The sequence below is a fragment of the Procambarus clarkii genome, chromosome 54, assembly GCF_040958095.1.
Source record: "Procambarus clarkii isolate CNS0578487 chromosome 54, FALCON_Pclarkii_2.0, whole genome shotgun sequence".
Classification (NCBI taxonomy): Eukaryota; Metazoa; Arthropoda; class Malacostraca; order Decapoda; family Cambaridae; genus Procambarus; species Procambarus clarkii.
Genome location: NC_091203.1, coordinates 21,460,520 through 21,475,003, shown reverse-complemented (window position 1 = coordinate 21,475,003; position 14,484 = coordinate 21,460,520). Strand labels below are relative to the sequence as shown.

Genomic DNA, 14,484 nt, shown 5'->3' with positions numbered 1-14,484 from the left:
ACACCTGTCTGTACCCTACACACCTGTCTGTACCCTAGACACCTGACTGTACCCTATACACCTGACTGTCCCCTAGACACCTGACTGTACCCTAGACACCTGTCTGCACCCTAGACACCTGTCTGCACCCTAGACACCTGTCTGTACCCTATACACCTGACTGTACTCTAGACACCTGTCTGTCCCCTAGACACCTGACTGTACCCTAGACACCTGTCTGTACCCTAGACACCTGTCTGTACCCTACACACCTGTCTGTACCCTAGACACCTGACTGTACCCTAGACACCTGTCTGTACCCTAGACACCTGTCTGTACCCTACACACCTGACTGTACCCTATACACCTGTCTGTACTCTATACACCTGCCTGTACTCTAGACACCTGCCTGTACCCTAGACACCTGTCTGTACCCTACACACCTGTCTGTACCCTACACACCTGTCTGTACCCTAGACACCTGTCTGTACCCTATACACCTGCCTGTACCCTAGACACCTGCCTGTACCCTAGACACCTGTCTGTACCCTACACACCTGACTGTACCCTATACACCTGTCTGTACCCTATACACCTGCCTGTACCCTAGACACCTGCCTATACCCTAGACACCTGTCTGTACCCTACACACCTGTCTGTACCCTAGACACCTGACTGTACCCTAGACACCTGACTGTACCCTATACACCTGACTGTACTCTAGACACCTGTCTGTCCCCTAGACACCTGCCTGTACCCTAGACACCTGTCTGTACCCTACACACCTGACTGTACCCTATACACCTGTCTGTACCCTACACACCTGTCAGCTCACCAAAGTGACAGATGATTAATATAATTGGTTAAAATGATGATAATCTGTGACCTATTTCGTCTATTTGAGTCATTATAAGAACATGTTAATCTTTTTATCATTTGTGGCACAAGTGTAATGTTTACTTCTGTTTATATTAATCATTTTCAACATTGTTAAACATTTATGTTTTTAGTTAATTTGTTATTTTAACTAAATTCTTTTTCCCATTAATTACTGACGGATGTCTAGTCTTTCACTCTGCAAATTCCTTGAGTTAATTGCTTCAAAACTGGATTTTATATGTTATTTCTAATTAAAAATTATATTAAATTGTGTAATGATTAATTATTTCATTTAGTTTATATAAATATATATATTTTTTTTTTAAATGTAAGAGACTATTTGAGGATTTATTTCCAACTGAATTGTATTGTGTAGCTGAATACAGTTTTTACTGAGCGCCATGTGCTGCTCAAGACATCTTAACTGAGCGCCATGTGCTGCTCAAGACATCTTAACTGAGCGCCATGTGTAGCACAGGAGAGTTTTCTTAACGAATTATATTACTCAGTCACTCTTTACTGAGCAATGTTTTTTTTTTTTTTGTTTTGTTTTACTGAGCAGTAAAAAGACATAAAAACATTAGCATAAGATCCCGTATGGCATGACACTCTTCCTTGATCCTAATTAAATTGCCACTCTAAATCTAGCTACAGAAACTTCCATACTATTTGTTGCATTAAATTATTAAATTAAATCGTAGGTGCAATCTCATACGTAATCCAAATATCGTTGATTAGGGCGCTACTGCCTTAGATAATAACATAATAACCCATTATAGAGAAGGAATACCGATAGTGGATTATATTCACAGGATTAGGCAAGTATACCCCCATCTTGATACATGAGTTGACATTGACAGAAGTTGACAGGAAACTGACCGTCGACGATGAAGACGGTGGCAGAGGCAGGATTGACAGTGTCGGGTTGACAGGTGTAGTTGCCAGCGTCTCGGGTCACCACCTTCACAACTGACAACTTGGATGACAGCAGCTGGCCAGCTCTTTCAGTGTGGACACTGACCCCGCCGCGTGGTCCAGCGATTGACAGCTTCGTCTGATTGTGGAGCCAGTCCACCTGACCGGAGTAGACAACCCGTTCTCGCAAATTTAATAAGTCAATATTGACTTATTAGTTGCGTGCATAGGTGACATACTAAACATAATAGTTTCCCTTGAAAAGCTTCATAGAAAACACCGACCTTACCTAACCTACTTAGTATGTTAAAATAAGCATCTTATAGCTTCGTAATTACAATTGTTACTTAACCTATTATAGGTATAGGTTAGGTAATAATTGTAATTACGAAGCAATAAGATGCTTATCTTAACATACTAAGTAGGTTAGGTAAGGTCGGTGTTTTCTATGAAGCTTTTCAAGGGAAACTATTATGTTAAGTATGTCACCTATGCACATATTTAATAAGTCAATATTGACTTATTAAATTTGCGAGAACGGGTTGGAGTAGAACATGGAGGTTTAAGCACAAACTCAACAATATTTGGTTTAATGGCACTTGATAGATAGCTCTAATTCCACATTTTAACAGCGCCTATTATAGACGAAATGTGACTGGAGGAATTTCATGTTTACTCTGCTAGGAAGTTCCTATTTGTGTTGTGTATTTACAGTTGTAAAGTGGTGAGTGTGTGAGCCAATCTCTCGCCTCGGGGAAAGCTTAAACTTTTCGTGTGTTCGGAAAACAAACTTGAAACAGTTTCTTAAGCGGACAAGTAACATTGACCAACGGACCAGAGTCACAAGCTGTTTTTCCATTGCTCCGTATTGCTGACTAAAATTTTGACACAGCACATTGAGGCATCAAGTAGATCATAGGCCACAAATTTAAAAAATTTCAGCGATATTGAGAAACCTATTACCAAAAACATATTAAGGAATACATCTTCTAAAACTCCCAAAAGACACTAGAAAGAGATTAAGATATCTATATATGTGTGTATATCACGAAAATAAACACGTGATTAAGAATGTGACAATGTCAGACCACGGAGGAAAAATGAAACAGGAAATTTCCTTAAGTACTTTCGTATATTAAATACATCTTCAGAAGGTCCTTCTGAAGATGTATTTAATATACGAAAGTACTTAAGGAAATTTCCTGTTTCATTTTTCCTCCGTGGTCTGACATTGTCATATCTATATATAACTGAAAAACGACTTGTGATAAGAGTGAATGATTGTAAATGGTGTAAAGAGGAAGAAAATTCATTGTAATACATATATAATGGAAATAAGTGACAATGGGTGAGCCAGAAATAAATATATAATGAAAATAAGTGACAATGGGTGGGCCAGAAATAAATATATAATGAAAATAAGTGACAATGGGTGGGCCAGAAATAAATATATAATGAAAATAAGTGACAATGGGTGAGCCAGAAATAAATATATAATGGAAATAAGTGACAATGGGTGGGCCAGAAATAAATATATAATGGAAATAAGTGACAATGGGTGGGCCAGAAATAAATATATAATGGAAATAAGTGACAATGGGTGGGCCAGAAATAAATATATAATGGAAATAAGTGACAATGAGTGGGCCAGAAATAAATATATAATGGAAATAAGTGACAATGGGTGAGCCAGAAATAAATATATAATGGAAATAAGTGACAATGGGTGGGCCAGAAATAAATATATAATGGAAATAAGTGACAATGGGTGGGCCAGAAATAAATATATAATGGAAATAAGTGACAATGGGTGAGCCACAAAAAATCGGCAATGGGTTTCTTGTTGTTCTCAATATATATAAATATTATGACTGAGACAGAAGGTTTCATCAGGTCGGGATCCATGAACGATAAGCTGATAGAGCAGTTTAAGATAACAGCTGACTGTAATAGGTCCTTCAAAACGTCATCAGATTAATGAACTTTTTGTCTTGCTTCAGCAAAGCAAAGTTATGAGAATGAGTAGAGAGAATGATGATCAGAAGAGCCTTAAAGACGCAGTACACACACGCGCGCGCACACACACACACACACACACACACACACACATACACACACACACACACACACACACACACATACACACACACACACACACACACACACACACACACACACACACACACACAGCTCACCAGTTGATTGACAGTCGAGAGCCGGGACCAAAGAGCCAAAGCTCAACCCCCGCAAGCCCAATTAGGTGAGTACACACACACACACACACACACACACACACACACACAGCTCACCAGTTGATTGACAGTCGAGAGCCGGGACCAAAGAGCCAAAGCTCAACCCCCGCAAGCCCAATTAGGTGAGTACACACACACACACACACACACACACACACACACACAGCTCACCAGTTGATTGACAGTCGAGAGCCGGGACCAAAGAGCCAAAGCTCAACCCCCGCAAGCACAATTAGGTGAGTACACACACACACACACACACACACACACACACACAGCTCACCAGTTGATTGACAGTCGAGAGCCGGGACCAAAGAGCCAAAGCTCCACCCCCGCAAGCACAATTAGGTGAGTACACACACACACACACACGCGGGCGCGCGAGCGCACCAAACACCACACACAACGAACATAAAAGGCCTAATAAATCACTAACATAGAAACCTACCAAATATTTGAACAACATTTAACAAATCCTATTAAATGTCTCTCTCTCTCAACGCAATGTTGATCCCATCAACAAATTCAACATTTCACCATACCTCGTAGACCCGAAACCCTCACCTCATTAAACTCACAGCAAAAAGTAAGAATGTCAACAGCTTCTCCAGAAGACTCTTGAGCTGGGAGAGCTGAGATATGATGACCGTCTCTCAGAGAATAATACTAGTGGAAGCAAAAATATAGGAGTAATGTCGGAGAGCAGGAGACTCCCAGAGCCGCTGATGTAGTGGATAAACACAGGTTTTTCGAGCGGGAGGAGACAGGGAGGATAGAAGTTGTTGACCCTTCAGATGAGACGAAGGGACATTTCAGAGATATTTGATGATGTCTGGTTTGATGAGATGATGATATGATGATAGACAGCTAATGGAATGCTCAGTGTGTGTGGGGGAATGAACAGGTAAAATGTTAAGTATGTAGGTAATGAACAATTGAAATGTTAAATTTGAGATTAATGAACAAATGAAATGTTGAATGAGATGGAAGTGAACAAGTAGAATGTCCAAGTAAGAGGGAAGTGAACAAGTAGAATGTCCAGTGTGAGGGAAGTGAACAAATGGAGTGTTCAGTTAGAGGGTAATGAACAAAATGGAATATTCAGTTTGAGTAAGTGAAGAAATGTAAAGTTCAGTGTGAAGATAAGGAAAAAAGTGAATTATTCATTGTGAAGATAAGGAAAAAAGCGAATTATTCCGTGTGAAGTTAGTGAAAAAGTGGAATATGAGAAGTGAAAGTAGTGAACAGGTGGAATGTTCAAAGTTCGTCAACAGTACAAGTAAAACATTCATTGTGAGGGTTGTGAACAGGGAGAACTGACAGTGTCAAAGTAGTGAACAGAAGTAATGTTTCCTGTGAATGTTTACAGTAGTGAATAACTTATAACTCCACAAAACCAGTTGTTAGATAACTGGGTCGTGAGAGGAGTAGTGTAAAGTGAGACATAACATGCTAATTTAGATTTTTTGAAGTGAGGAAACGGCATGACATACTTATAGATTTTCGAGTAGGCTTTCCCATAGATTTTTCTGTAGGCTTCACTATGTATTTACCCATAGAGTTTTTCCCCACAGATTTTAACAGTGTTTCTAGCCCCGGTGACTTTCCCATAGAGTTTAATGGTGTTCTAGAGTCCCCATAGCGTTCCAAGTGTACAAAATTCCCATAGATTTTTCTGTAGACTTTTCCATAGAGTTCAATAGTGTTTCTTGCCCATAGACTTCACTGTCAACTTTCCCTTGAGTTTAATGGTGTACCTGAGTCCCCCACCGGAGTTTCTCCCATCAACCACTGCGTGTGGGTTTACAATATTAGCGTCAGGTATCCATCAACTAATTATTTACTCTGGTTTACATCCGGTAAATAGCTACCAAGGTCCTCAACAGCTGCGTTTACTGTTCCTTCACTTAGTTTGACCCTTAGTCAAGTCCTCCTAATTAGTCTCAGCGCGTTAATCTTTGAGCCATAACCATAATTCACACCTTCATCCGCCTCAACACCTCACCAATCGCCATCCACCGCAGCTAACCGTCATACGCCATCCATCTTTACGCCCCCCTACCCCCAGGTCCACCGGTGTCCCTCTGTCACCTAGCCCGCCTCAGCCCATTGCTTCTATCCCAAACTATTACCACCACCCTCGCCCAACCTGCTTTCGCACAAGACAGCACATATATGACTTATTGCTTATAGTCACTATTTTGCTTATAAATAAGTATATATGTGACGTATTCCAAGCCATATTTTTTCAAGGCACTAACTTTCTCTCTCAATTTTATTAAACAATAGAGATTTTATACAAAATTTGACAATATCCTGAGTTAGTTTACAATTTATTTAAATATTATAGTTTTGTTTTATTATTTTTATAAAACTGTAATATCAATATAGGTATAGGCTCAGTACTAATTGGAATATCTTAACATACTAAGAAGGTTAGGTTAGGTTGTGGTTTTCTATTCATATTTTCAAGGTAAACTCAAATATTCACAATAAATTAGTATGTCACATATGCACTTATTCATAAGCAAGATATTGACAATAAGCAAGTGCTAGAACGAGTTGCCCTCGCCATTACCCCGCTACTATTGGAGCCCCACTACGGGGACCCGCCCCCCCCCACACCTCACATCCCCCCCCCCCACATCCCCTAACCCCCCCACCTCAGCTTCAACTCCTCCCTTCCCCTTAACTTCTGCTCCCCTTTGCCCAAATCTCCCCTTCTCCTCCATTCATTCTCTCCCTTTTGACACTTTTCCTATATATTTATAGGAAAATATATATTTTCTAATATATATTTTCCTATATATTAGTAAATAAAGTTCAGGATGAGGGAAGCAAACCAACTAATAGACGGAAAAACCTGCAATTGTTCCTAATGGGACAAAGGGACATAGATTAGAGTAAAATATTGCTTTCTTCTGTTTTATAGGTAATATGAGGAAGAGAAGCAGGTCTGGGAAGGCTCTAGACCAAGATAGTGTAGTAAGACAATACTTACCTAAGATAAGATATAGCGTACCAGTGATACATTCTCCAATGTATTGGAGAATGTTTCATGTCAGAACATTTTGGGTAAGAGACAAGCACAGAACGAATGAATGAGGCGGATTAATTTCACCTTTCCTAAAATGGACAAATAAATGGAACACCCTAGTGTATCTTCCGTTAGTATTTTGTATATCGTGATCAAATCTCCTGTGGCTCTTCACAGCTACCACTGGTGCCTTGAACTACTCAAGAAACTCCACTAGAAGATATCGAAACCACTAGAGACTTGATCACAATAAATAAAATAATAGTTAGGTGAATGGTATCCAAATGCAGGCGATGAGTCACAATAACGTGGCTAAAGTAAGTTGACCAGACCACACACTAGAAGGTGAAGGGACGACGACGTTTCGGTCCGTCCTGGACCATTCTCAAGTCGACAATCGACTTGAGAATGGTCCAGGACGGACCGAAACGTCGCGTCCCTTCACCTTCTAGTGTGTGATCTGGTCAACTTAGGTGAATGGTACATAAGAGATGTGTAAGGGGGTCGGTAAACATATGCAGTATGGAAGACAGGATAAATTGGGGGGAAATAATGTTTGATGAAATGGATGTGGAGGCTAAGATTATTATTTTCTTATATAAATATAAATAGCATGAATATATTTACGGGATATTCATGCCTGTGCCACCTCTTGGGTGGCTTAATCTTTATCAATCAATTGATCTATTATTTTCCTAAAATTTACAATACTTCTGCATTTTAAGAGAATCATTATATCATTGGCAATTATTAACATATATTAACATTCTATTCAGCATTAATTCCCTGAATCTCTACTTTCGTTCTGGAATGAAGAAAATATAATTGTGTTCATCTGAATTTATTGTGGTCGGTAAAATCACACTTGTCTAAGTATTTCAGGAAAAATATAGATAAATGAGGGTCCTAAGGAACAGTAAAAATTATAATTGCAATATATGAAGATAAAATATATTGCGGAAGATAAAAGACATATTGGAACAGATAAAATACTGATATGAATGTGTGATAGATATAGAATGGCCACACTGTGCCTTTTCTTGTAATTTACAAAGAAAAATGCGACACTTTCTGTGGTTTGAGAGAAAATATGGTTATCTTGAGATCTTGAGATGATTTCGGGGCTTTAGTGTCCCCGCGGCCCGGTCCTCGACCAGGCCTCCACCCCCAGGAAGCAGCCCGTGACAGCTGACTAACACCCAGGTACCTATTGTACTGCTAGGTTAACAGGGGCATAGGGTGAAAGAAACTCTGCCTATTGTTTCTCGCCGGCGCCTGGGATCGAACCCAGGACCACAGGATCACAAGTCCAGCGTGCTATCCGCTCGGCTGACCGGCTCCCGGTGGATGGTGAGAGAATGTATGAGGTGAATAAGATCTTAAGATAATAGTGAAGTAACCATACAGTTTGTCTGAACCGCAGCTCTCCTGCAGGTTAGGTCAGGATTGGAAAAGTTTCTTAATGTTTACGGTGTTAGGGTCACGGTAGGGGCCTCGTAGCCTGGAGGATAGCGCGCAGGACTCGTAATTCTGTGGCGCGGGTTCGATTCCCGCACGAGGCAGAAACAAATGGGCAAAAGTTTCTTTCACCCTGAATGCCCCTGTTACCTAGCAGTAAATAGGTACCTGGGTGTTAGTCAGCTGTCACGGGCTGCTTCCTAGGGGTGGAGGTCTGGTCGAGGACCGGGCCGCGGGGACACTAAAAAGCCCCGAAATCATCTCAAGATAACCTCAAGATAAGGAAACATGAAGAAAATTTTGGTGAGGATAGTTAAAATTCAGCCCTGAACTAAGTTACTTTTGTAGAAAGTTTAAGTAAGTTAAGTGAGATATTTACAAGGATAAGCAGAGGAAACCCTTAACCTTCCAGACGCTGATACAAGAAACTATTCATTTAAAATGACCAATTGTTAATAAAGTTTAATATTTTAGTCAGAAACATGTACCAAGTTACAATCGACTTGAGAATGGTCCAGGACGGACCGAAACGTCGTCGTCCCTTCACTTTCTACTATGTGGTTTAGTCAACAACAGAAACATCTTCTGGGAGGGTTGAAAATACATGTAAACTATGTAAGGATAGAATTAGAAAGGATGAAGGGTGGAGGCAGTCGGCAGTGAGGTGTGATTAACTGGGTACGACACTACGATTAACGACAGGTAGTTGATTCATGCTAATTAGTGGCACATGACTATTGAAGATTCTCTGAAGGAGGTGACGTCACCTGTCGGACATCTTGGTAAGTATTTACCGGGTTTAACAAGTGGTAGAGACCATTAGTGTGGTAGGGACCACTAGTAATCTCTACCACTATTGGTAGGGACCACTAGTGGTAGAGACCACCAGTGGAAGAGACCACTAGTAGAAGAGACCAGATAATTAGCAAAGTATTAAAGTATCTAGCTAATCACTCACCATTGATATAAATGTTAGTATAAAAAGATTAACAAAACCCTCCTCCAGTAGATATAGATAACCCAAACATAAACTCCTTTAGTTTTCAATTTCTTTTTTTACAGAAACACGACAATCATCTAATTACACAATTAGATAATCTTCGCTTGCCTGAATTATTCTCAAGTGTTCAATAATTTACAACCAAGATGCTAAATAAATCTAAATAAGGGCCAGTTAATTTAAGAAATCCTATGATAATCCCAGGGTAGCGCCGAGGCTGCACCCTAATCCCCGGTGATTACGGAATCCAATCACGAACCCTCCAGTAAGTCCACGGATTTTTCTTGTAATAATCCTGTTAGTTCCTGCTTCTTTAGGGATGGTCTATGAGACTCCTCTCTCATCAGCCAGAGCTTGGGCATGAGACACACCAGGGGGGCATGAGACACACCAGGGGGGCATGGGAGACACCAGGGGGCATGAGAGACACACCAGGGGACATGAGACACACCAGGGAGGCATGAGACACACCAGGGGGGCATGAGACACACCAGGGGGGCATGAGACACACCAGGGAGGCATGAGACACACCAGGGGGGCATGAGACACACCAGGGAGGCATGAGACACACCAGGGGGGCATGAGACACACCAGGAGGGCATGAGACACACCAGGGGGGCATGGGAGACACCAGGGGGCATGTGAGACACACCAGGGGACATGAGACACACCAGGGGGCATGAGAGACACACCAGGGAGGCATGAGACACCAGGGGGGCATGGGAGACACCAGGGGGGCATGAGACACACCAGGGGGGCATGAGACACACCAGGGAGGCATGAGACACCAGGGGGGCGTGATATACACCAGGGGGGCATGAGACACACCAGAGGGGCATGAGACATACCAGGGGGGCATGGAAGACACCAGGGGGCATGTGAGACACACCAGGGGACATGAGACACACCAGGGGGGCATGAGACACACCAGGGGGGCATGGGAGACACCAGGGGGCATGTGAGACACACCAGGGGACATGAGACACACCAGGGGGGCATGAGAGACACCAGGGGGGCATGAGACACACCAGGGGGGCATGAGACACACCAGGGAGGCATGAGACACACCAGGGGGGCATAAGACACACCAGGGGGGCATGGGAGACACCAGGGGGCATGAGACACACCAGGGAGGCATGAGACACACCAGGGGGGCATGAGACACACCAGGGGGGCATGGGAGACACCAGGGGGCATGTGAGACACACCAGGGGACATGAGACACACCAGGGGGGCATGAGACACACCAGGGGGGCATTAGACACACCAGGGGGGCATGAGACACACCAGGGGGGCATGAGAGACACACCAGGGGACATGAGACACACCAGGGGGCATGAGACACACCAGGGGGCATGAGACACACCAGGGGGCATGAGACACACCAGGGGGCATGAGACACACCAGGGGGCATGAGACACACCAGGGGGGCATGAGACACACCAGGGAGGCATGAGACACACCAGGGGGCATGAGACACACCAGGGGACATGAGACACACCAGGGGGCATGGGAGACACACCAGGGGGCATGAGACACACCAGGGGGCATGAGACACACCAGGGGACATGAGACACACCAGGGGGCATGAGACACACCAGGGGGGCATGAGAGACACACCAGGGGGCATGAGACACACCAGGGGGCATGAGACACACCAGGGGGCATGAGACACACCAGGGGGGCATGAGAGACACACCAGGGGGGCATGAGACACACCAGGGGGCATGAGACACACCAGGGGGGCATGAGAGACACCCCAGGGGGCATGAGACACACCAGGGGGCATGAGACACACCAGGGGGCATGAGACACACCAGGGGGGCATGAGAGACACACCAGGGGGCATGAGACACACCAGGGGGGCATGAGAGACACACCAGGGGACATGAGACACACCAGGGGGGCATGAGAGACACACCAGGGGACATGAGACACACCAGGGAGCATGAGACACACCAGGGGGGCATGAGAGACACACCAGGGGGCATGAGACACACCAGGGGGGCATGAGAGACACACCAGGGGACATGAGACACACCAGGGATGCATGAGAGTCACACCAGGGGACATGAGACACACCAGGGGACATGAGACACACCAGGGGGGCATGAGACACACCAGGGGGCATGAGACACACCAGGGGGCATGAGACACACCAGGGGGCATGAGACACACCAGGGGACATGAGACACACCAGGGGGCATGAGACACACCAGGGGGCATGAGACACACCAGGGGGCATGAGACACACCAGGGGGCATGAGACACACCAGGGGACATGAGACACACCAGGGGGCATGAGACACACCAGGGGGCATGAGACACACCAGGGGGCATGAGACACACCAGGGGGGCATGAGACACACCAGGGGGCATGAGACACACCAGGGGGCATGAGACACACCAGGGGGCATGAGACACACCAGGGGACATGAGACACACCAGGGGGCATGAGACACACCAGGGGGCATGAGACACACCAGGGGGCATGAGACACACCAGGGGGCATGAGACACACCAGGGGGGCATGAGAGACACACCAGGGGGCATGAGACACACCAGGGGGCATGAGACACACCAGGGGGCATGAGACACACCAGGGGGGCATGAGACACACCAGGGGGCATGAGACACACCAGGGGGCATGAGACACACCAGGGGGCATGAGACACACCAGGGGGCATGAGACACACCAGGGGGCATGAGACACACCAGGGGGCATGAGACACACCAGGGGGCATGAGACACACCAGGGGGCATGAGACACACCAGGGGGCATGAGACACACCAGGGGGCATGAGACACACCAGGGGACATGAGACACACCAGGGGGCATGAGACACACCAGGGGGCATGAGACACACCAGGGGGCATGAGACACACCAGGGGACATGAGACACACCAGGGGGCATGAGACACACCAGGGGGCATGAGACACACCAGGGGACATGAGACACACCAGGGGACGTGTGGAGAAGGAGAAGAACTGAACAAGTTCACACAGTGAATGAGGTGTGACTAAACAAGTCGACAATACCTTACAAACCTGACTCACACACCTGACTCACACACCTGACTCCTACACCTGACTCACACAACTCCCTGAAACAGAAGAAGACCCCCATTCTTCCTCAGAACCAATCCTGACTAACCTGAGAAAAGAGCTGACTCTCCTCTGATTGAGTCTTGCATCTTATCTCTGACACTGCTCTCAAATATAAGAGCCAAGAAGGACCCGCGTCTGTCCCCAGGTGACTGGCTAACACGGCCATGCACACACCGCCGATAAGCCCTCAATAGTTTGATTGAACATGCAAATAAATAAAGGATCAAAGGTAGGAAATGTCTCTCTCAACATCTACATGTTAATTATCACAACAGCTGAGCTAAATGCTTCAACTGATAGGGACAGATGCAACCAGTGACAGGATCAAGACATGCAAGAACTTGAATCATCAAACGAAATGCATGCAAGAGTTACAGGAGGAAATTGCGAATAATGCTTCGAGCAGCGTAGGGGTTTAGAAGGGGATGTTTGGAAATAATAAGGAGAAAAACTGTTTTCAGTACGATTATATTGCATTTGGACGGGATAGGAGGGAAAGGGGGCTGTGAGGGACACTCAAAGAACGGTGGTCAACTACTAGGATCATCGGGGATCGAGCCCCGACCTGCAAATAGTCAGATCTGCAGTGGGCCGACGAGTCCAAGTGGATGAACGAGGTTCAGTAATTCATATCGTGTTAGTATTGAAACCAAGCCTAAATAAAGGTAACTAACAGGAGAACTCAGCATATCATTACTACTATATAGTACTTGGAAGGGGCCAGGATAAGGATTTGGGATGGGAAGGGGGGAAAGGAATAGTGCCCAACCAATTGGACGGTCAGGGATTGAACGCCGACCTGTATGAAGCGAGGCCGTTTCTCTACAGTCCACCTCATATGGTTGGTCCGGATCCAGATCTAATTCTAACCAGTGTCTATCAAGACAAGAACTTTTCAAAGCAAAACATCTCAGAGTGAAACTTAAAGTTGAAAGTCTTAAATTTGTCAACGTGTTTTCATACTTAGTGAGTCGTTGTGTAGTCTTACATGTATAACCTGTTGACAGCCTCCCAACTTTGTGGTGTTTTCTAGAGATCTTCTCTACATCATTCTCTAGAAACCATTTGGGAATCCTTCTATGAAACCTTCACTAATTGTGTCTCCGAAACCATTTCTGAAAACAACAACTCTGAAGCATTTTTGTGATCATCTGTAAAACATTCTAAAATCATCTCTGAAAATTTGGAAAATCTTCCATGACCCCTAATTTAAAACGTTTGAAACCCTATGATACCTTATCTAAAAACCATTTCTGAAACCTTTTGAGCCCAATATCTGAATCTCTGAAACATTAGAAAAACATTCCTGGAACCTTCTAAACCATCTCTGAAACCTTTGAAGCCACATCTGAAACCTTTGAAGCCACATCTGAAACCTTTGAAACCATTTCTGAAACCTTTGAACCATCTCTGAAACCTTTGAACCACCTCTGAAGCCTCTGAACCATCTCTGAAACCTTTGAACCATCTCTGAAACCTTTGAACCATCTCTGAAACCTTTGAACCACCTCTGAAGCCTCTGAACCATCTCTGAAACCTTTGAACCATCTCTGAAACCTTTGAACCATCTCTGAAACCTTTGAACCATCTGTGAAACCTTTGAACCATCTCTTAAACCTTTGAACCATCTCTGAAACATTTGAACCATCTCTTAAAATTTTGAACCATCTCTGAAACATTTGAACCATCTCTGAAACCTTTGAACCATCTCTGAAACCTTTGAACCATCTTTGAAACCTTTGAACCATCTCTGAAACCTTTGAAGTCACATCTGAAACCTTTGAAACCATCTCTGAACCTCTGAAAACCCTTGCTGTAGTCCCAGCATGTAGTGTGTATGCTGTATGTGCCCAGC

At 44.5% G+C, this 14,484-nt stretch overlaps 1 protein-coding gene across 1 annotated transcript in view; it reads right to left on the bottom strand.

Annotated features, from left to right (window-relative positions):
- The window catches only part of LOC138352558 (zwei Ig domain protein zig-8-like), a 155,658-nt gene that overhangs the window by 1,482 nt on the left and 139,692 nt on the right, over window positions 1–14,484 (bottom strand). Inside the window, exon 7 of the mRNA XM_069305048.1 lies at window positions 1,738–1,933. Coding sequence (XP_069161149.1) covers window positions 1,738–1,933 — 196 coding nt within the window. The remainder of the gene's footprint in view (window positions 1–1,737; window positions 1,934–14,484) is intronic.